Source organism: Paroedura picta, chromosome 8 (genome assembly GCF_049243985.1).
Source record: "Paroedura picta isolate Pp20150507F chromosome 8, Ppicta_v3.0, whole genome shotgun sequence".
Taxonomy (NCBI): domain Eukaryota; kingdom Metazoa; phylum Chordata; class Lepidosauria; order Squamata; family Gekkonidae; genus Paroedura; species Paroedura picta.
The window spans coordinates 43,601,177-43,624,437 of record NC_135376.1 but is presented as its reverse complement, the minus strand read 5'-3'; the positions used below and the strand labels follow the sequence as shown (position 1 = coordinate 43,624,437).

The window sequence follows — 23,261 nt, the reverse complement described above, 5'->3', positions numbered from 1 at the left end:
ATATTTAACAGATGCTCAGCTGACCATATTATTTAAATCTCACATTCCTGGTTTCACATGGAGAGTGAATGTACATTTGCAAACAGTAGTAGGCATATATATCAGGTTGTAGATGCAAAGCTGGCATATACATGGTTCTGTTTCTATGAGGATGCTAATAAAAACCCCCAACCTGTCCTTCATTTTCTCAGCAGCAGCACAAAGTCCCTTTGTTATGAACATCCATGGGCACATCATTCTGAATGATAAAAAAACTTCCATTTTCCTATGCCTTCTCTCCCCCCCCCCCTTAGAGCAAACAATAGTATGGCACTGCAACAGCCCCCGGTATTGTGCAAGTTCCCCATGTAAACCCATCTTCCTTAATCAGTGTTACTTAGAAACATGAAGAGGATATGTTTTTGTGAGAAGTTGTGGCCTGAACTGTCACCCTTTTTGAAACAAGAAACTTTAAAACCCTGATAGAGGGAGGAAAACCAAGAGAGGGAAAAACAGCTAAAGATAGTAAAATGAACTCAATGGCCTGAAAAGAGAGAAACGTGTAAAACTTGAATAATTACTCCAAGTAGTCTTATTTAAAGTATTTTATTACTATACCTTTTAGTATATTACTGTTTAAACTGCCTTTAAGCATCTTTCTGAATTAGTTCTTTCCAGAGAGAGGACACTCTATACAAAATTGCCTTATTGGCATATTATGGCAAATATCTAATATGTGCAAAGAAAATTACTAGTAGTAATCAATAGCCAATATACATTGAATCTAACTTTTTGTACATGGCAGTAGGTAATAAATAGCACAGCATTCTTCATGCTGTCTGTTCTTGGCATTTAATGGAAGAAAAAAAATACCTGATAATGGAGCCAGGTAGTGTTTGGCTTAGAAACCAGGATTTCTTGCTTCTCACAGGTTAGCTATCCCTGATCTAGGGAACAGCTCATGTCAATTTTCACCTCCATTCTTACCATCTATCACAGAATATGTCCTGAATCTCAGGAAAGATCCTAGTGAGTTCTCAGAAATAGCTGCCAGAATGTTTCTGGTACTCAACAAACCGGAGGAAAATAGGCGGAGGGAGAGGTTTTTATTAGACCAACCTCTGCTGCTTCTGGGTTTAATAGCATTTATTGCTCAAAAATTAGAGCTGTCAATCTTTCTTTCTCCTTCACACACACATACACACTCCAGAAAGCCAAAGGCTGCTTGAAATGTACACATTTGTACTCAGAACTACTAACTGTCCTCTGGAGGAAAGAGCTAAACTGCATAGATCCTTAAAACAAATTACTGGGGTGGTATGTATATATTCCATTGATCTTCTTTTGGTCTACAGGGGGGAAAGCCTGCACGCGTACATGGCCAATGTGCAAGACATGAGATCACATACTGCTTGCAGAGACCAGCTCAGGAGTGGCAATGATCAGATCCTCCCACAGTCCAGTTGCCTTGACAGAGTTTTCGTGAATCTTTTCTCCTTTAGATGTGGGGTTGCTTCTTGCGCTGTCTCTTGCCAGCCTGGGCACCACGTTGGGCCCCCCTCATGAGGCCCTTATATTGTCCTTCAAGTTTGGCCTTTTTCCTGCAAGGGAAAATAAAACCTTCAAAGATTAGAAAATGAGCTGACAGCAAGCAGACAAAGGTATAGGTCTCCATAGCAACATGTGGATGCTGCAACCCTGCTGCTAGCAGTCCCAGCCAGCACTTGGTGCATTGCAAGCTTTTAGCCTCTTCGGTAGCAGAGAAAGCGCCAAGATGGAGGATTATGGCTGGGGCTGGCTTCAAACACGCACACACACACACTTCTCCCTCTCACACTCATCACAAACCTTTATGGAAAGAGGAACACTTTTGTTCTGCAGAGGCACAGGCACCAGTAAGCTACCAGTAAGCCCCACCCCTCCATGCTGTACCTCCTGTTCAGCTTGGCTCTGTTCAGCGGGATGTAGGCGTAAGGATCCAGCCGGCCCTTCTTCCTGAGGTCCCCCTTGCCTTTCTGTGGGAACAGGAGGAGATAATTGCTTAGAGGATGGCAGGCATATTGCAGGACATACCACAGGGAACGTCTCAGCCCAAAATGGCCACCCTGCATCCAAAGACTCAGTTTCTAGGAATTCAAAACAAGTATGCTGTATGAGAAAAGCAAGGCTTAGTTAGAGCTATGCTGTTCCAAAGTTTAAAAACTAATTCAAAGGGAATGACGTCCAAGTTCAGGGTGGGAGCACTGAATATTGTGCTACAGTATATATGATGAGAGAGCTCTTCTAAACATGACTTTGAAGAAAGCCTAAGAAGGTGGAACGGAATTCCAAAAATCCTCTGCCAAGTAGCACTCTTTGAAGATGCCAGAAGTCCCTGCTTTAAAAAAAACAACATTATTTATAGTCTTCTGTTCCCACTGTGACTCAAGGTAAAGTACACAGTATAAGCCAGTGCAGTCAACAGTAAGGCATCCAGTAAGCAATATAACAGGATCAGGATGCAGAAATTACAACCACACGAAATCTGGAGCAAAGCTGAAACAAAGCCAAAGGATTAAATGACCAATGCCCAGGGCCTTGAGAACAGCCTGATGGACTGGCCACGGAAACCAACTGGGAGGCAGCCAGCAGCAGCAGCAGCTTCTCAATGCTTTTCAGAAGCAGCCTATAACATAGCACATCTAGATATTACACTACAGAAATGCTGTAGCTGTGACCCAGGAAGGGGTTCAGCTGGAGAGACTGCAGCAAGAATTCAAACACTGCAATCCTAAGAACATTCCCTGTGCTGGGAGTATGCCCCACTGAATAAAATGGGACATACTTCTGAGCAGAGCTGCTTAGGATAGCTTTCAAATGCACTCCTAGCCACTGCCTTTATCAGGGTATCGGAAGCGTAACCAGATCCAAAAGCACATCCAACCGACATTATGAAGGGGGCATTTCTACCCCATCCAACAAATTGCATTCCTACTCCAGAATCAGAAAAATATCCAATCCATCTTACTTCCACCCTGTCTAGGTTACGTTTATTTGCCCACATCCGGACTATCACTTAGCTCAAGTATTCATCACTGCTTTTCCACATTCAGTGGAAAACAAAGAGAAAGCTAGGTAGTCTTCAGCATATTGGCTACACGGTCTGGATAGTCCAGGCTAGCCCAATCTCATCAAATCTTGGAAGCCAGGCAGAATTGGCCCTACTTAGTATTTTGATAGGAGACCAACAAGGAAGTTCAGAGTCGTGACAGAGAAGCAGGCAATAGCAGACTGCATCTATTAGTCACTTGCCTTGAAAACCCCACAGGTATGCTTGTAAATCAGCTATGACTGCACCTCACCTCCAGCCCCCCCCAAAAAACCCAGATCCCCAATAACCTCCAACAGAGGTTTCATGTTAAATAGCATGAGACAAAAGCTGGAACCCTGTGAAACTCCACAAAACATGAGCCAAGGGGTACAGCAGCAGTCTTCTAGCACCACCTTCTAAAGCCTCTCTTCCAAGAACCACCACCATCATTAATACTTTGCACTCTAACCTTACTATATAATTAAGTAGAATGCCACCTACGAAAGCCACAGAGAGGCCAAAACAAGCCACCAGCAGGGGTGTACTCCCTACATCCCTCTCCTGGTGCAGTCTATCCACCAGGATGACCAAGGCAGTTTCACTCCCATAACCAGCATGAAAGCCAGATGGCTAATTTGGCTCTAAAAGTCTAGAAAAAAAGGAACTTTCTAGGACAGTGATGTGAATGGCTTCATACATATATTCACACTCTGGCTCAGACAATGATCCTTTATTATGCTCTTACCTTTGCTTTGTATTCTCCGCCAGGGGCTGCATTCTTGCCAACAGGACGATGGATTCCAGACCCTCCAGCTGCAAACAAGGACAGGATCAGTGTTGAGGGCATGAGGTGTGGAAGCTGTGCTACAAAAGAAAGTTTTGGCCCAGCCCTCCACTGAGCTGTAGGCTCGCTAGCGGGCAACAGTAATTCGGAGCCAGTGTGAAAACGGCCTCCTTGTGATCGTTTTACTACCATATTATTGTGCTTCTGCATCACATGGAAACATAAGATGGTGGTGAACTCTGTGTGTTCAGATGGAGCTGGGTGGCAAGTGTAACCATAAGGACTGCTCCTCAGCATTACACAACCACATCATCTCCCTTCCGGTCACCAGTCCAAAGGAATGAATTCATGCCAATAAGTGCCTACAGCATCAGCCAAGAAAAATACACATACTTTTATACTGTGGTTGTGCATCGCTGTCTTGCTCTTTGTCATCAGCCTCTTCCCGAAATCGGCGCTTCTGAGCCTTCTTCTGCAAGGGAGGGAAATTCCATGCATCAGCTAGAATGAATAGCTTATGCTTCCCACTGGGGCTCAGGAGTCCTCCAGTCCCTTTGGTACTCATTGTCTGGCAAAGGCCGAACACTCAACAGTCAGGCTCAATATATTTCAAGATTCAGAGAGCAAAACCATCTCAGCAATGCTGGGTGTATGCGATTTCCATTGTAAAGATGTTTTTTTCCTCCTCTAACCCCAATCCACATCTCTCATCACTTACACTCCGGATCCCAACTTCCTGCATTAGATCTGCCATCTCTTCATCTACTCCTGCAACAAAGATGACAGATATCAAGACACAGCAATGACAATGTCTGGAATGTAGCATGTTAACTGTACTCTTCTTTTCCTAGGCTTAGAAGCATTTTTCCTAGCGTTAGAAACATTTGCCCAGCATCAATCAATCCTGAGTTCTGTAAGGAGACACTCCTACATTCTAAACACCACAATATTCAAGTCTCTGTAAGAAAAATAAATTATTCCAGCGGTGTAAATCTGAACAATATACTTAGACAACGCCGCTTTCTCCAATTAAGGAACTTGTGTTATGTGCAGAATATGACATGGAGCTATGAAGAGAACATAGTGGCTAGAAATGGAAGCTGTTGTGGTGTTGCGGTCAAGAGTACAAGCCAAAAGTCCTCACTTCATTATCTTCTTCACAAATTTATTTCATTCATTTATACCCTGCCTTTCCCACCCAAAGTGGCTTACATCGTTCTCCTCTCCACCATGTTATCCTCACAACAACCCTGTGAGATAGATTAAGCTGAGAGTCAGTGGCTGGTCCAAAGTCACTCAATGAGCTAGCTTGGCGCTAGCGGGGATTTGAACCTGGATCTCCCAGATCCTTGCCTGATGCTCTGAATCATTACCCTAAGCCTGAACTTATCATGTGACCTTACTGTCTTCCTTTCTCTCTCAGGTCTTGCCCAGCACTGGTTGAAAAGTTCCAAAGGGCCTGTAAAACAGCACCCTTCCACTAGGCATTTGGCTGAGGCTAAGGGCTGCACTCTTACCACCCCCCTTGCCCAGGCTTGCCCAGACTGTACCCCATCCAAGCTGGAAGTGGAACCAGAAGCTCCACTTCTCGTGATTCCTGGCTTCTGGTGATAAATCTGAGAAAGCGAGTGATTGACTGTCGCTTAATTTTAAATAGATTTAACGTTTAGGTTTTTAAGAATTTTATTATATTTCTATGTCTGCTGTAAGCATCCCAAAGACCATTTTGGAGAGGGTTGGCCTAGAAACCCAACAAATACAATAAATTTGGGGATGATAATACTGATCCACCTTACAGCGTTGCTGTAAAGCAGGGGTAGTCAAACTGCGGCTCTCCAGATATCCATGGACTACAATTCCCATGAGCTCCTGCCAGCTTTTGAACACTCAAATCATGATACTAGTATTGTGCTATTGGTAGAATTATGTCACTCATAATTCAATCGCCCATTACTAGAAAACCCAAATTCCCCCTCTGAATACATTCCGAAGTACCTTTAGCCTCTTCCTCCTCCTCCTCCTCTTCATCATCACATATGATAAGGCGCCCATCAGCTGACACCTTGAAGTCCTGGCTGACTTTCCCAGCCTTACCAGTGCCTGGCTTGGTAGCTGCATGGGGGAAAGAAACGAGAGTGCAAAGCCCTTATGTGGAAGCAGAACATCCAGCCTGCATCTCTTGTCTTCATGCCACCCAACAATGAGATAGATAAAAGGTCTCCAGTAGTGAGAGTTCGCCGCATGGTCCTTACCCAGCACCCTGTGTGCCACATGAGGGTCCAAGAAGTTGAGGGGCTCATCGCCTTCTCCCTCTTTGAGCCAGGCCTGGCCTCTTTGCCGTAATGCCTTCCTGGTCTCTTTACCATCACGTTGTTTGCTGTCATCTTCCAAGTCAGAGTCTGAGTCTGCCAGTATCTCCTCCATGCTGCAGGTGGGAGGCAACGTATGTGGCACTCAGTCAAGGGGTACGGGACACACAGCCCTTCTGCTCCTAAAGAACGTCAGAGGCCAGAAATCCCTCCTGCCCTGACCTTGAAGACTGAGCACTTCTCAGTTGCAACCTGAACCACTTCCATACCTGTCTCCCTTGGACTTCACTGGTCTGTCCTCTTCCACGGAACTAGCTGCCCGTTTCAGCGCTTGCCGTTTCCGATTCCTTGCCTCAGCCTTACGGATATTCAGCAGCACCTTGCGATACGACTCTGGGAGCAAAGCCTGCACGGGGTCAAAGCTAGGGGATGAAGATGAGACATCAGTGTAACAGAAGCCAGCCGGACCAGGCACACCCAAAAAAACTGCCTGCAGGACGAGTTCAGGTAAGGTCATGAGACATGGAGAGATTTGGCCTGCGACTAACGATGCATCTTCTTATTAACATCAGGTCAGGTGGAAGTGACAGTACAGAAAATCTGCATCAAGTTTAGCAGTAACTGCTAAAAGCAGGTTATGACTAATGAAAGGAGAAATCTCTTCCTGGTAATTTGTATTTGCAGACAAACCACAAAAACTATCTTCCTCCAGAAGGGAGGAGGTAAAACAGTGTGATGGATCAAGGAGGATTCATCCTTTTTTTTTTTAGACCATTTTTATCTATCAAAAAGCAGGCAAACCACATACACAGCTTCTGGCTTTATATTCCAGATCAAGCCTATAATCTCAACATAATAATCTCATTTTCCTTTGATGCTTGTAAAATTTGGCCAAACATTCACCCATTACTGACCTAAATGGCCCATCCTTATCCTGGGAGGTAGCAAAAACCTTTGTAGCTTTGTCCAGAAGAACTGCCGTCAACATGGATAGTTCTTAAAACAGCATCTTAAATTAACTCCTTCACCTAAAAGATGAATAATGCACGTGCCCCTTGCCACAACTCTCCCACCTTCCTCAGGATTTCTTTGAAAAAAAAGCAAGCATGCCTTGGAAAAAAGTCAATTTGTGACCATTTCCTTGGAGAAAAGTAATGAGAAATGAATAACTGGCTTCAGAGGAATTGGTTCTTATATGCCGTTTTTCTCTACCCGAAGGAGGCTCAAAGCGGCTTACAGTCTCCTTCCCTTTCCTCTCCCCACAACAGACACCCCGTGAGATAGGTGAGGCTGAGAGAGCCCTGATATCACTGCTCAGTCAGAACAGCTTTATCAGTGCCATGGCGAGCCCAAGGTCACCCAGCTGGTTGCATATGGGGGAGTGCAGAATCGAACCCGGCACGCCAGATTAGAAGTCCGCACTCCTAAGCACTACACCAAACAGGTTTAGTAATTCTGTAAGTCAGCATTTTTCAACCTTTTGACCACATCTGCACATCTCACACTGTGGTGGGAAACTCTCCAAAGAGGGCAGAATCTCAGCTGCTGCTCCTGTGTGCCTCCCAGCCCAGAGCAAGTGGTGGTGGTATGCCAAGTGGTGGGGGTGATGAGAGGCAGCCCCTAACGATGTCTGGCCACCAAAGCTAGCCAGAATGATCCCAACAATGTGTGAATTTCAGAAGTGTGGCTAAGGGTGTGCCCTTATGCAGGGTGTCGCAGTCCAAGACAACCTCCGCTAGGCAGAAAGCGCCCTAGAGCACCCGGGGGCAGTTTAGTGTGTGCCTGAGGAGGGGATCATGGTGGGCAGTCCTTCCCCTTATTTATCATTAGACTTGTACTCGCTCCCTCCCTGCGGTCCCAGGGCAGCTGACAACACTCAAGGAGACAACGTTGATCAGCTCTTCTCAGTCCCCATTCATCACTTTGCATCTTACTCGTCCTCCCACCAATCCTGGCACTAACCCAAATTTGCGGATCAGCTTGGAGAGAAGGTTTCGCAGCTTCATGCGGAAGTGCCGCCTCATGTCATCACTCATGCCTCCAATGGCTTCCAGCTATAAGCAGAAACCCGGCATCAGAACTCTGAGCAGATGGCAATAACGTTACCGCCCCCCCCCCCCACACACACACACACACAGCCTGGCAACCACACCACTTAGGAAACAAGGCTCTTCAGCCCCAGATCTCTCCCGCCCACTCCCTCCCTCCCTAAGGGGATGGCCCCACTACTTTCTGAGAGCAGTCAGAGGGACGTGGCGTCTTGTGAGGATTAGCATACGGACAGAGCAGCAGTTCCAACACACTCATGCATCTGTGCCAAGTTCTAGACAGCCTTTTGTGAGGCAGGGCTGGGATCAATCAGTGAAAGTACTTTCCCAACTCTGGCCTTTTTGGGAAAATTAAAAGACAGGCAAGCTGAAAGAACTTGTTTCCAGCACCCTCCTTCCCACAGCCTGACCCAAACACGCCACTCCCACTTCACCATAGTCTGCAGGTGCCGTCCCAGCAAGGCTCCGTCCAGGAGCAGCAGCGCCACCTTGAGGAAGCCCAGGGCTGACTTGACGACGTCTCGTGTCCGTGAGCCTACCATGAGGCAGATATGCTGCACGAGCTGCTCCAAGGCCACTGGACTGATATGTTCTGCCAAACAACAGATCATCTTAGGAAAAGCATGCTCCAATGCTTAAGATCCCTTCCCATCTGCAGCTATGTGGGTGAGTTCTCTGGATTGCTATCTCACATCAGAGAGTTTTCTTTCCTGCATTTACAAACAAACCCTCAAAGCCCTGGAACCGAAGCTCCATACACCTAGAGACAGCTCCTTGCACATCCTCATGGATACACCCAACCTGGCACAAACTCAGCTCAAAGGTTCCTGAACAATCCCAGCGAGAAGGCCAGTTCCCAGCTCATGAGGCTATTAGCATTATCCAATCAGCTTTTGGTTCCCAAGTTTGCTCACCTTTGAACTCAAAGAGCAGCCGGGCAAGAGCAAGAACACTGCAGCTCATCATGGTGACTGAGCCGGTCAAGCCTGCATAGACCAGGAGAAGGTAACGCTGCATAGCATCTAAAGGGAATTGGAAAACTGGCTGTTAGAAGATCCCAATCCTGTCTTCTCCCAGTTCGCTTAAAAGTAAGGCACTCACAACTCCATATAGCATGCTGCTAACTAGGACCAAAGAGATTCTTGCAGGAGGTAGACTGTAACTATACAGAAATTTCCATGAAAAGGAAAGAATTTAAGGCAGAGCAAGCCATTGCCTAAATCCAGGTACCCTGGAGACCGAGAAAAGAATCACATCCTTAAACAACTTTGAATTCTTCCATTGCATCAGAGAACAAAGGGGAAGAATAAGAGTTGGTTTTTATACCCCGCTTTTCAGTACCCAAAGAAGTCTCAAAGTGGATGACAATCACCTTCCATTCCTCTCCCTACAACAGACACCCTGTGAGGCAGATGGGGCTGAGAGAGGTCTGACAGGAGTGCTCGGTCAGAATAGTACTATCAGTGCTGTGGTGAGCCCAAGGTCACCCAGCTTGCTGCATGTGGAGCAGCAGGGAATCAAACAGTCCTCTAGATTAGAGTCTGCTGTTCTTAACCACCACACCAAGCTGGGAGGACTCGGAGGTCCATCTTTAGCAGGCAACATGGGAATGGGGACAGGAAACAGCCACAGGACCGCCCCAAGATACCAACTGAGGGGCAATGTAGAAGTTGAATGAATAAATAATAAATAAAAATACCAGAACAGCAGCCTGGGAAGGGTAGCACAACGTGTATTTTGCTTTTCAGCAAATGTTCAGCTACAGCATGAAATATAGCATCAAAAGCAAGATTTAGCAATCTAGATTGTTTTCTTGTAAACAAAATCTCACTGCTGGTAGATGGAATTATGCACAGCAGAACATAGGCAAGTCTCACAACCCAGTAATCTAATGGAAAATTTAAACTAAACATACCCCAAAACAAGATTCATTCATGGTTATGAAGCCCAGTTGGGAGGGGGGAGGGAGCAATGGCAATTGCAGCACCACAAGTGCTAAAACCCACAGGAGTAGAGAGGAGCTAGCAAGGGCACCAGTGAACAGTGGGAAAGTGGCATCCCTCCCCCAAATCCCAGCATATTCATGCAGCATCCCAGTGTGGGCAACCAGGACTCACCATCTGCAGTAGGGCCAAACCTCAGGAAGGCATGACCGATCTCTACAAGCAGATTGTAAGCATTCCTGCGGGCACCCACAGAGACCTCCTTGGTGCAGAGGATTACCTGGAGACAGCAAAGATATTCATCAGCATCCTTGTTTTAACCTGAGACAGGCCTAGGAGTTTCCCCCATATACACAGCCTGAAACACCAAGAAATGACCACAGGTTGACTACCCCTGGTCTACAGATAAACTGGGGCAGTTTTGAGACAAAAATTCATGCCCGCTCCAACATTCTAGGCTGAGAGCGACATTTCTCCCTGTCTTCTGATAGATGGCATCAGCTTTGCTCTTTTCCCATTCCTGCTCCTCCTCACCTCAGGCACCAACGCAGTGACAAAGTCCTCATGCTCTGCTGTGAGCTGTTTGACGACATGGAGGAGGCACTTCAGCCGGGGCTGGGAACAAAGGATGACACAGTGCAAGATTAAAAATAACAGCGCCTGGAAGGTATCCTGCAATCCCTCTGCTCTTCTTCTCAAAATTCTACTCTCAGCATCTGTCCCGCTTCATCTTGCAAAGCAGTTATGCCTTCTCCTTACCCTCTTGGCAGGTGAGGAAGCACTGGGAAGAGAGCCCAGAAGAGTACTCTGCAGCTCCTCCAGATGGCTTCGCACAAAGTCCTGGCATGCAGGCCGGTCAGAGGCACACACCTCCTCCAGTACTCGATACGCCTTCTTCTGGATCCCATGGTCTTTTTTCTAGGCATTTGAACCAGACAGAGAAACCTAGAAACACAGTGTTCATGCACTCACAAGCACAGTGATCATGCACTCTCATCCTTCGCTGCCTGCCCTATTCTAATAAGAAAAACAGAAAGGGACTCCAAGTCCATCGCCAAGGACGACTGTTGTTTCCTTGAGATGGTAACTGCTAAGTCTCAATTATCCAAGAGGCTGAGATTGATCGTCCGACACAAAGGTTTTCTTCAGCACCAGCACAGCTTCAGAGGACAGGGGCGGTCCCAGGAAAATATTGATAGGCTCAATCTATTCTTTCTACTTCTCCTGCCACCCTTTCCCACCACCCTGTCATTGGATTCTTCTCCTGAATGGAGGGAGATACCCATTCCCTTTCTATCTAAAAAAATGTGCTCCTCCCCGCTCCCCCGGACTCTGGCAATAGTAATCCGGCAGTCTCTGCATGGTCAGAGAAGGGAACAGTCAGGCAACAAGCCAGAGGTCTGCAACAGGTCAGTGACAGGATAGCTCACCTGCAAGGAGGGCTGGATGGTACCATAGAGAGAACGCAGGGATTTCTCATCCACATAGGGAGCCATGGCTACCACAAGATCCAACATGGAGAGCCTGCAGCAAGGACAGTGCTGTTAGCAAAAGTAAAGACAGAGCTAAGCATCTTTAGGCCTCTGCTCATTCTCCCTCAAACAGAGTGAAGGGAAGGGTGCTGTTTTTCTACAAAAATGAGTAGGGAACGCTAAGGCAAGCAAGGAGGGAATGTAACATTTTGCATCTCAGAACACTACAGGATGATGCCATTACAGTGTTACATATCTGGGGTGTCATAGAGGAAGCAAAGCATGACAGGGATTCTGCAGGCTGCAAAAGCCACACTCCTACTGAGTAGGGTCAGAACCAAAAATACAAGAAAAGCTGGTGGCCACCTTGGGGCTGGGCTTTACCTGGAAAACTCTGAACTATCAGGGCTGGTCAGTTTCTCAGTAGCTTTCTCCAGGAATCCACACATCATCTGCAACAGAGAGAAGGCTCTCAATCACAGAATCATAGAGTTGGAAGGGACCTCCAGCGTCATCTAGTCCAACCCCATGCAGAATTCAGGAGGTTCACAACTACCTGGTTGCCCACAGTGACCCCAATTCCATGCTGAGATAATGCCCCCCCCCAACAAAAAAGCCGGAATCCCTGGCCAGTCTAGCCGGGAGGAAATTCCTCTTAGCTCCTTTCCTGACACACAATTCTAAGATCCACCCACATAGATTGGTCTCCATCCTAGCTCGTCAGCGAGTGGCATCTGTGCCCTATTTTGTAGAACTCTGCTCACCTGAGGCTCTGCGACTGTCAAATAGGCTCGGACAGTTTCCAGCACAGAACGTCTTTGCACAGGGCTCTGAGAGGCAGTGTCCTGTTGGCTGTAAGCATTAAAAAGGATGGGCAGGAAGTTCTTTGCAAAGCGCCCAACCTCAGCACGTTCGGCATCTATAAGCGGAGGCAGAGAAATGCAAGGTTAAAAAGGCCAGATAGAGATGGAGACGGATATGTCCAGATATTCATCTGGTGCAGGCGCACTTCATCAGGCATGCCAGAAACATAACTCCAATTGGTCTCTGCCTGGGATTAGAATGCTAGCTAGATGGAGCATTGCTCCAAGGCTAGAATAGGAGAAAGATGGTGCCTGATAAAATGGCATTTAGTTATACTGCAACTTGTTATCTATTGTGGGGGGAGGGGGGAGAGGATGAACACAGGAGGATATTCTTTTACACAGGATATGGTAGGGGAATCAAAGAAAGGATTAATGGCGCACCCAACAGAACCAATCCAGAATGCAATGTGAGTTCATGGCAGAGAGCAGCAGTGAACCTCTCCCACAAAAAGACCTCACCTGTTTGGCAGCCCTTATTAATTAGCCTGCGCAGAGCTTGGCAAACTATCAGCCGCAGATCAGACCGGTCACTGATGGCCATTCCCAAGGTGCGAGCCAGTCCCTTGAATGAGGACACTATATCTGGAGGGTGGGTGCAAAAACTGGGCAGTAGGTTCCAGACCTAAGAAGGCAGAGGGGGGGCAGATTAGAACCATTGCCCCAGCAAAGCCCCAAAAGATACAGGATGCAGAGCTGTGGAGGCCCCTCCTCACCTGGCACTGCAGCGTATCATAGATCTTGGCTTCTAAGTGTCGTTCTGCTTGGGCAAGGGCTGTGGCTAAAAGGAGAAAGAAAGGAGAAGATAGTGGTATTCAAAAGATGCTACAAATGATTAACCTGGGAATGCTCTTCTGTTGGACAGGATGTACCATAGCAAAGCCAGGTATCCGTGCAGACCTGAGCAGAAACAGCCTGCTTCTTGAATTCAGGCATAAAATACCAAATGTTCCTATGCCACAATTTACAAATACAAATTAATTCCTGAGGTAAAATTGGCTGCATTCAGACAACAGACATTAAACTGCAAGTAGGCACAGATATAAAGTAACTTATTTTCTTTGTTTATATCCCACCATTCTACCCAATGGAAGCGAACCAAAACTGCTTCCCTTGTTCCCCTCTCCTCCATTTTATCCCCACAAGAACCCCCCGAGGTAGGTTAAGATGAGGGTTTGTGACCAGACCAGGGTCACCCAGCAGATTCCTCATGGCAGAGTAAGGATTGCAACCTGGGTCTCCCAGATCCTAGTCTGACCCTCCGCCCACTACACCACACACCCATGAGCTGAAAGTGTTTATTGGGAAGGGAGGGAGAAGCAAGAAACAGGAAGCTGGAGCAAACTGGGAATATTCACCAATGTTCATCTTAAGGGGCTGGCCTTTATTTTCTAGAATCTGGCACAGCAGATTTGTCAATGGCAGTTTCCCCATGCCGTCTGCCCGGTGCTAATGATATCCTCAGACACAGAGATTGGGCTTGTCTTGTTCCCCCCTGGGTCCTGTGCATTTGCACTCTGGGTTTAATTCATCCACACACTCAGTTACCTCTGAGTTTTAGAGTGGTAGCTAGTGGTAAGAAGTAGGTGCAGAAGAAGGCAAGAGGGGCATCATGGATATGGTCCCGAAGCACAGGAAGGAGCCAGCTGCAAGGGAAATCCAGTGTCTCCCTAAGGAAAAAGATAGGTGGCAGAGAGGGTAAAGTCACAATATGTAACCATAAGCGGACTCAGGAAGCACTACCATGGAATACGTTGACCTGGGCACTTTGTTGTGCATTCTCTGGTGACTTTGGCTTCCAGTCACCAGCAACCTATAAGCCGCTGGAGATGTGAAAGCCCCATGTAAAGTACACCCAATAACTCTTAGTTTTGGAGTATGAGGCTGGATGGCATAAAAAGATATAGTAAGAGATTATTAAAGAGCACTGTTTCCGGATGGTCCGGCACTTCCTCTGTGCCACACATCACCTTGCTTTGCTTATCATGTTAGCTACCTTAAATTCATTCTTGTAACCAGGTATGTTCCTCTCCGGGGAGAAACATCACAACTCCCTTCAAAGACAGAGATCATACTTACTCTGTGCCATCGATGCCTAGGGGCACAGCCTGCAGAACAACCTCTGGGCCCATGGTAGCCACAGCAGCCCCCACAGCATGGTCAAGCAACATAGTGTGGGGAAAGTGTGGGGAGCCACGTAGGTCAGCTAAGGATTGCAGGCACTGCAAAAGGAAACAATAAAGAGGGGAGAGTCAATGGGAGGTACCTGCCACCAAGATATACAAAATAATTTCCCCTGTGTTTTCTGATCTTCCCTCTTGATTCGAACACTCTACCTCCCCATTTTAGTAATTCTGTACCTCAGAAGCATTTTTATTTATGACTTTTATATCCCGTTTTCCTGTCCTTTCGAGGGCCACCAAGGCAGTTAACAATTTAAAACATACAAGATAAGATTACATTATAATACCATTAAAATCAATCCCCTCCCAAATATACATTATGAAAACAATTTTAAGGGTTTTGAGAGGAATTCAAATACATACAAAAAGAAAACATTGGAAGGAGGGATCACTGAAACAAAAGTCTTCAAGCTGCCGGCAAAAGACAACAGGAGACAAATGAATCTCCCTGGGCAGAGCATCACAGAGCTTTGCTGTGAGGCCCAAGAAGGTCCTCTCCTGGATTGCCACCCACCCAAACTCAGAAGACAGGGGCTCTCTAATCAAGGCTTCTGAAGATGATCATAATGCTTGGGGAGATTCATGAGGGATTAGATTGTCTATCTTGCAAGCTCTGATATCCAAATAATCTCTTTTCTGTGACAGAAACTTGGACAATAATCCATTAGCTAGTAACAAGGTAAGCATCGACTTTTATAGCGGTCTACCTTTCTCATCATGGGATGAAACTGGCACCCACATGCCTCAAAAAAAGCCTTCAGAACCTGCAACACAGAGCCCCAGGCCGCATGGAACCGGTACATCAGGCCTTCTTCTACTGCTCTGCAAGAAGAAGAGCACATATCCAGTCAAAAACAACCAACCCTAGCAAAGCCTACAGCTAACAGAGGTGGTTGCAAGATAACCCAGACTGCCGCCCACCAGCTAGCTGGCTGACACTTTTACCTGAACATCTTGCAGACATGGGCAGCAGGGCCAGAGGGGGTGGCAGAGGAAACCAGCCCCAGTTCTGCCACGTGAGGAGCCACACACTCACTGAGCAGAGCCTGCAAAAAAGCAAATATATATTTGGATACAATCCAACACCAGCATCAATTTCACGCTACCTAGAAGTGAAGAGTGTACCATATGCTGGCTACAGCTGTCCATAGGGACCCCAACAGAGCATGTACAAGACAGCATGCAATGTTGAACCACAGTAGTTCTCCAACCTCGTATTTGATTGAAAGCTCACAAAACCACAGGTCTGGACAGCTCTGCCATGCAGATAGAAGTAAGAATACCTTTAGGGTTTGGGCAGCAGCTGACACCACCTGGGGGTGTGGGGACAGGAAGGTGCCCATGACTGCACTGAAGAGGCGAGAAAGGTGAGCCCAGCACAGCTCCCATTGCAGCCTACAAGAGAGAAGAGCCTCATTACAGCCTAGCTGCACGGTATGCCCCCCCCCCCAAGCCTTCCCATTACTATGCCAGCTTCCCTCCGTACCTGGCCAGGTTGATATGTGCTCGCTCCATGACAGCTAGCCAGGCCAGCAAAGGCTGCAGGTCACCCTCACTGGGCACATAGTCATACAGGGCCTAACACAGCAATACACAGAGGTTAATACACAAAAGTGGCCCATGCTCAACTGACCCAACCCTAGTCTGGTTTGACTTTTGCAGGACTCACAGTGATGATTTGGGCATTGAGCTCAGCTGGCAGAGATGATGAAGGCGGCTGGGCACCAAAGAGGCTATGAAAGGCATTCATGGCACATGCTGTTACCAGCTGTGAAAGCAAATAAGAATCCTTATTCTTATTCAAACATCTATCCCAAAGAGACAGGAAAAATTCTCCCACTCACAAGGAATAGCACATACAGTTAAAGCCACAAGAGTGTCTGCATGAACAGTCACATCCCAAAGTCATCTCGGCACCATTACCCCCACCAAAGCTCTCTCCACCACCTCCTCCTGAAAAGTATACACCTCCCCCGCCCAAGCAAAGCCAAGAAAGTGGGAACTCACCACATTGCTGAGGGTCATGACCCGAAGCAAAGTCTCACAACAGGGTTTAACAGATGAGGCAGGCAAGCAAGGCATCAAGTCACGCAACAGACTGAGTATATGCAAGGTGGTGGTGGCCTCTTTTGCACCTGGAGGAACCACAGAAAGTCAGTCCTGCTGTTTATCCCAAGAGTTCAGCTACAAAAGCTCAATGGTATTTCATTAAGATATTTATATTCTGCCTTTCCTCTTAGCAGCTTACATATGATGATTAAAGCATTACAGATAAATAACAACCCTGAATACCTGCTCCCCTTAAAACAAGCAAGCCCTTACACACCTCCAGAGGATTTTTCAACAAAGGGTCTCCTCTCACCCCTTCAGGAAGTTCATTCCACTGTGTGAGAGGCACAAAGGAAAAGGCCTGGGCTGTGGCCAATATTAGGTGAGCCATTCTGAGAGAACAGCCTGATGACCATAGTTGTTGCACAGGAACATATGAGACAGACCTTCAGAGACTGGTCCATATATACAAAGGCCAAAACCAGCACCTCGAATGGAACTCAAAAATAAACAGACAGCCAATGTAGCTGTTTCAAAATGGTCAATGTACGTTCCCATCAACAACAACTGGATGCTGCATTCTGGACCACCTGCAGCTTTCAGGTTGCTATCAAGGGTAGCCCAATGTAAAGCACATTACTGTAGTCCAGCTGCAAGGTTACAAAAGAATGGATTAGCATGGCAAGATCAGTTCATCCAAAGAAAGGAGTGAGTTGGCAAGTGAATGAAAGCAATAGAAGGTGCTAGACCAGTGGTTGTCCACCCCCAGCATGTGCGTTTGCATGGAGCTGCCGCGCATGTGTGGCGCCGCCAGGCCGCCCTTTCCCTTCCACCCCTGCTAGCGGTTCCCACCCTTAAAAAGGTTGGGGGCCGCTGCTCTAGACCATGATGTCAATTTGCCGTTCAAATGGCAAGGTTAGGTCCATGAGCACCTTCAAGCTTTTAACATGCTCTGAAAACACAAACTCTGATCAAGAGTTTGTTTGGCTTTTTAAATACAACTATCAACCATAAAGGGCTCAGTGCAGTGGAGGACAGAGCTAAACTTACAGATGACAAGAACAAGAGATGCTGTTCTGCTAATGTATCTGCACTTCCATAGGGGTGGAGGGGAATCCCTTTCCCACTGCACGTCCCCTAGTTTACCACCCCACCATTCCCAACAGGCCTATGACACCACCTCAGAGCAGAATTTGGGCAGATTCAATGGTCTGCAGTGGGAGTTGAGACATTCCCAGTTCTCATTTTGCACTGGTCATAATGATTTGGACCCAATGCAGCATCTTCCTACCCAAGCTAACTTGGAAATGAAGCAGCTTCCTTGGAACTAGGGATGTGCATCAGAAAAAAACCCCGAAAAGTGGTATTTTTCAGATCCAGATTTCAGAGATGGCATAGTTATCAGTATTCTGGATTACTCAGGTTTCCAACACTCATTCAATATTTGGATTTGGGTTTTGTTTGAGATTCAAGTATTATTCACACCCAGGAGCTGTAGTAGTTTTTTAAGTAAATGACACAGAAACATCGGGAGAGCTGGTGTTTCCTGCCCACTTTAGAACCCCCAAGATTCAACTGGACCAAGGGATTCAGTTCCATAGGCCCCTGAATAAGATGCCCCAGCCACCCTCCATGGTTTCCTATGCTGAAGAAAAACCCATGTTTTCAATAGAGCAAAGAATAGAGCAAAGAACACACTAAAACAAGCATTCAGTGGCCAAAAGAGAAACAGAACCAACAAGTCCAACAGAACCAATAAGTCCAACAGAACCAATATAAAACCAGAGAGTCCCAGAAGTGCCACAAGTCAATGTGGTAAAACCACATATCAAGCTAGAGAATCCAATCCAATCCAGGTAACAGAAGCAAGGGAAGGGAATGCTTCCCAAAAAGAATCCCAGCAGAATCAACATGGCAAGCTCCCCCTAATTTATGATTCTATTTGCCTGTCAGAGATGCCTCTCTCCCCCCTCCCCACTGAGGAAGAAACCTACCAAATGCAAACCAACAAAACACACATGTACACACTTTCCCCCTCCTCCAGTTTGGAGCTTTAAAAACCTAGACCTGAATATTTCCAAATATTTCAAGAAATATTCAAGATCTGGATACTTGTATAGCAGAGGATCTTAAATATAACCAAGTGCACATCTCTATTTGGAACTACCCAATTCAAAAAAGCATTCTGTAGAGACTAGATTAATCCTTTCCCCACACAATGCTGGTTTCTTCTGTACTTCATCCAACCACAGCCTATGAAGGCAGTTAACAGTATCATCACCATCACCCATATATAACAATCGTCTATGAGTAGCTGCAGCCTATAAACTGCCTGATAACTCCATGCTTCACTCTGCAAATAGTAATGTGAAATCAGATCTCCAGAATACAATGACTTTTCACTGAATGATCTTCCCCCACCACTGTACCTCCAGCCTTCTCAATCTCTTGTACACAGAACTTTGCAGTTGAAGATGCAGCTGGGTGATGTGAGGGAGCCCCATCTCCAAACAGGAATTCACTGCCTCTCAGGATGGAGCAAATACCATGCTGGGCAGCCTTGCGGACCTGCAGAAGGGGAAGGAGCATGAGAAGAAAGTGAGCCAGGATGTAGAATCCCCAACACTCACCATCCATACGTGGAGAGCATGGACTTGGATCCACTGGACATTTTCCATATATTTTCCCAGGAAGGCATGCCTGGCCACAACCAGTCCTGGCCACTTTTCAGTCCTGGCCTCGACCTGGTGGAATGAGCTCCCTGCAGGCCCTTCCATATTTTCACAGGGCCCGTAAAACTGAGCTCTTCCACCAGGTCATTGGTTAAGGCTGGGCAGCAAGGAAGATCAGGGCCCCCCTATAGGATCAGAGTCACAGTAGTGAATGCCAACAGCGCCCTCTACCTCCCTCCCCTCTAGTATGGTTTCTTCGGGGTGGGATATAGTCAATTATTGTTTTTTACTGCCACATCTTTGTACTGTGTTGTATTGTGTATAGGGTTTTTTTATTGGGGGGTTTAACACTGTAACTTGCCTCGAGCCTTTGGGGAGAGGTGAGCAATAAATATCAATACCATCAATATCAATAATAATGTGGTTAAGCATCAACCCTGGCAACACGACATTTTCCCTTTCTCCCTCCTGAAAGGCTCATCCTGCCTCCACAGAAACAGCATTACAATGTTTCGATGTGTGAGAAGGCTCCAGTGGATCCAAGCCATTTTGTATTAGTGCAACTGAACTGAACTCCATACTGAGCAGAATGTGAGCAGAACTGTTTCTCTCTGGGGGCTCAGCTAACATCTCCAGCATGGACAAGCAGGCAACTCCAGCGACTCACCTTGGGCTTGACATGGACAGTAAAGCTGAGAATGCCATGGAAAACTTGCATTGTGACAGGATAGTTCCAGGCTACCAGATTCTGCCTCCGCAGCAATGTGGCTAAGCAGGAGATCACCTGGCAGGAAGAATGTGGCATTAACATATTAGCTATGTCCTAGTATGTGATGAATATCAAGGAACATTTCTGCTGCTGCTCCTGGCAATTCTCAGCAATATCAATTGGATTTGCTGATATATCTGACACAAAATAGCAACCTGGACCTTTTAGCCAACAATGGCATGACCTGATTTCCAGCAGTGCTCCCAACACTTTGTTTAAGGGTGGAAAACAACAATCACGTATGAAATTGGAAAAAATGGCCCTTGAGTGATGGTTTTTCAGATGCACATCACACTTCTGAATGAGGTCTCCCATTATGACAGGTCCTCCCACTCTGCAAACAGACATGCTCATTTTGCCTCACAAGTTAGTTCCTTTTGGACCTCTTACCCATCGCAGGGCCAAGGTGGAGTTTCCACAAGCTTGGGAGCCCAAGATGCCCATGAATGCCTTGGAAGTATCAGAGAACTTCTTGATAAGCACAGGACCTGGTACCCTTTTAGGGATGTAGAAAACAAGGGATAGCAGTATGAGTAATAGTAAGCTTTCCACTACTTTTTCAGCTGCCTCACTTTGTCTTGCATTTAGGCTTACTCCCAGAACTTTGCTCAATCGCTTAACCTAATAAAAGGCCATAGGAGCTATCAAGATGTAGAACAAAAAGATTAGTACTTTAAACTCCAAGTACAGTTCTTCTCAGCCTATCTATAACAAGATATAATATAATCCAAGATATCTACTGAAGGGGTTACAATGGTTAAGGATGCAAAATGCAATTCATACAAGGAAAGAGGGCAGAAAGTGTGGTAAAAAGCAGTCTTATTATACTGAAAGCACCAAAACAAGATGGTACACATTAAAAGTCGAAAGTAAACCCAATGATCTTGTTGACTCATGGAAAAGGTTTAAATGGATCCACAACAGGAACAGAAAAATTCAATGGCTAAATCTTCTGTTCAAGGCTGAGGAAGGCTTGATCCTGGAAGTAATTAACAGTTTGCACCCTCTGAGTTATTCTTTATTTCTTCTAAAGCATCCTGATTGTGGGTCACTGAGATGGGCCAGGAACACTTCCTGTGTACTTAAAACTCACCGTTTCAGCACCAGATTCAGCAAATAAGCTACAGCAGCCATGGATTCTGGTGATTCAACTGCTTCTAGAGTTGTCATCTGTGAAAACATAGTATGGTGGTGTGAGGCAACCAGAGCGCAAATCAGGCACATGAACTCCATCCTACACAGAGAGGCAATATATAATCCCTTCCATGGAAAACCTTGCCATTAGCCCCCAACCAGTGTGAGGCTAGCGCACAATTTGCCAAGCATCAGCCCAGATGTTCCAACATGTCTATGATAACAGGAAACTATGGAGGGTAACTAACATCACCCTTCTCAGAAGAGGACAGCAGGAGACCAATAAAGATCAAACATTTTTTATTGATGGGAAGGAGAACTTTCCACCTTCACATGTGTCCAGCAGAGCATTAACATAGAATTATCTCTGGGTCCTATGATCATAGCATTTGAATTAAAACACACTCAGTCATATATGCTGGTGCCTTAGAAGCTCCAGGTTGCCAGCCCCACTCACAATTTTGACACTCACCAGTGCACCAAAATATTCTGTCTCACTCTCTGTGCCACCCTGTGCCCGGATCACTTCTGTGACAGCAGCCAACACAGCACAGATCTAAAATAAATAACAAAATCCATGACTGAGAGCTGGAAGCAATTCGGTAAGATTCCCTAATAGCTCTCCCCGAACTTACACTCGCACACGTACATCATGCCCTGTGAATGTTTCCATAGTACAGTCTGGTGGGAGAAACGATTCAGAAGGCAAGCAGAGGCTTGACAAAGCAACTCTCTACCATCCATTTGCTGACAGCACACCCTTAAATTGTCAGTGCCATTGCTGGGCGCTTCTCATTTCTGCATTACAAAGTGGTACCTCCTTATGAGCAGCAGAATTGGACTCCCAGAGGCGCTGCACTCTGCTGAAGGTAAGATTGGTGCAGTCACTCAGGCCGCTCAAGAAGGTAGCTGAAGATCTATGGGTCTTAGTTTCTGCATTATCATCTTCCATATAGGCCTGGGCATCCTCCACATTCCGAAAAGTAGGAAGTGGTCCTGATGACTGTAGCTCATTGTGAAGTTTCAGTGCATCCACAGTCAGATCGCTTTTTTCTGTAAGAAAAAGCGACATTCAGCTATGTCTTAGCATGACAATCACATCATATTGGATCCCTTCAAGACTGAAGGTTTGTAACGACCAGTGACAAACAAAACAGTCCTCAAGTAACTCTGAAAAAAACACTTAGACCTATAGATCAGCCATTCCACATCCAAAACAAACAAACTGTTAAAAACAAATGTTCATGCTTATTATAAACAGATATGTCTCTCCTTTTACTGTCAACCCTTCCATTGAAGACCAGAGAACTGAATCACCAAATACCAGCAACATTGCACATGCAAGGGCTTCATTTTAGTCAGCTGAGACATCTATTTTTAATACCATGGCTCAGCAACTTAGGGTATAAAATAAATGTGACTCCTTTCCAGCACAAACAGAATTCTTCTCTCTATTCCATCCTAAAGAAGTACATTTTTGATGGCATGAACTCAGCTCGTTCCAAACAATACAAGCACCAGCATTTCTCCCATTATTGCCCCATGTAATTATGTAATTGCTGAAGCATACAAATGGATTATTCATATTCAAAGGGGAATTTGAGATGGTCCTAGATCATCCGGGAGGATCTCCACCACACTAAATCAGGGCAGTCCCCCTTTACTCCTGCCCCAAATCCGCTCTGCTCCCAACACCCAGGCGCCAGTCCTCCCAACCTGATCGGGGAGCAAGCAAACGGCCGCGAGCCGCCAGGCGATGCCGCCGCCCCTCCGGGTTGCTGTCGCTGCTGCATCCTTTGCGCCAACGCTTCAATTTACTGGCGGAGCCAGAGCGCAGCTTCCCCGAACGGCCCATAGCGAGCAACCGGCCGAGGCCACAAGAAACCCACGTGCAGCCGTCTTCTTCCGTCTTGCCGGAAAACTAATTCCGGGTCTTTACTTCCAAGGGGCGTGGCAACTTCCGGTTCTGCTTCCACAGGTTCAGGC

The 23,261-nt window shown here is 46.4% G+C and overlaps 1 protein-coding gene across 2 annotated transcripts; it reads right to left on the bottom strand.

Moving 5' to 3' along the window:
• Positions 1 to 569: 569 nt before the first annotated feature.
• Positions 570 to 23,215, bottom strand: RRP12 (ribosomal RNA processing 12 homolog). 2 transcript variants are annotated; one of them, XM_077349453.1, is made up of 34 exons: positions 22,992 to 23,215; positions 22,093 to 22,328; positions 21,748 to 21,831; positions 21,235 to 21,311; positions 20,532 to 20,637; positions 20,040 to 20,156; positions 19,130 to 19,268; positions 16,659 to 16,786; positions 16,321 to 16,419; positions 16,138 to 16,229; positions 15,935 to 16,046; positions 15,597 to 15,697; positions 15,359 to 15,473; positions 14,548 to 14,690; positions 14,017 to 14,138; positions 13,185 to 13,249; positions 12,931 to 13,093; positions 12,370 to 12,524; positions 11,990 to 12,057; positions 11,564 to 11,657; positions 10,893 to 11,051; positions 10,668 to 10,748; positions 10,308 to 10,413; positions 9,105 to 9,212; positions 8,625 to 8,782; positions 8,105 to 8,196; positions 6,412 to 6,564; positions 6,086 to 6,258; positions 5,829 to 5,945; positions 4,552 to 4,601; positions 4,227 to 4,305; positions 3,795 to 3,862; positions 1,912 to 1,994; positions 570 to 1,580 (listed from the first exon to the last, which is right to left on the bottom strand). In XM_077349453.1, exons 1-34 carry the CDS (start codon positions 23,128 to 23,130, stop codon positions 1,478 to 1,480), a joined length of 3,885 nt encoding a protein of 1,294 aa, XP_077205568.1. In that variant the 5' UTR covers positions 23,131 to 23,215; the 3' UTR covers positions 570 to 1,477. The 2 variants fall into 2 exon arrangements, with proteins under 2 accessions (XP_077205568.1, XP_077205569.1); XM_077349454.1 differs by lacking the exons at positions 22,093 to 22,328; positions 22,992 to 23,215 and adding an exon at positions 21,925 to 22,062.
• Between the last annotated feature and the right edge of the window lie 46 nt (positions 23,216 to 23,261).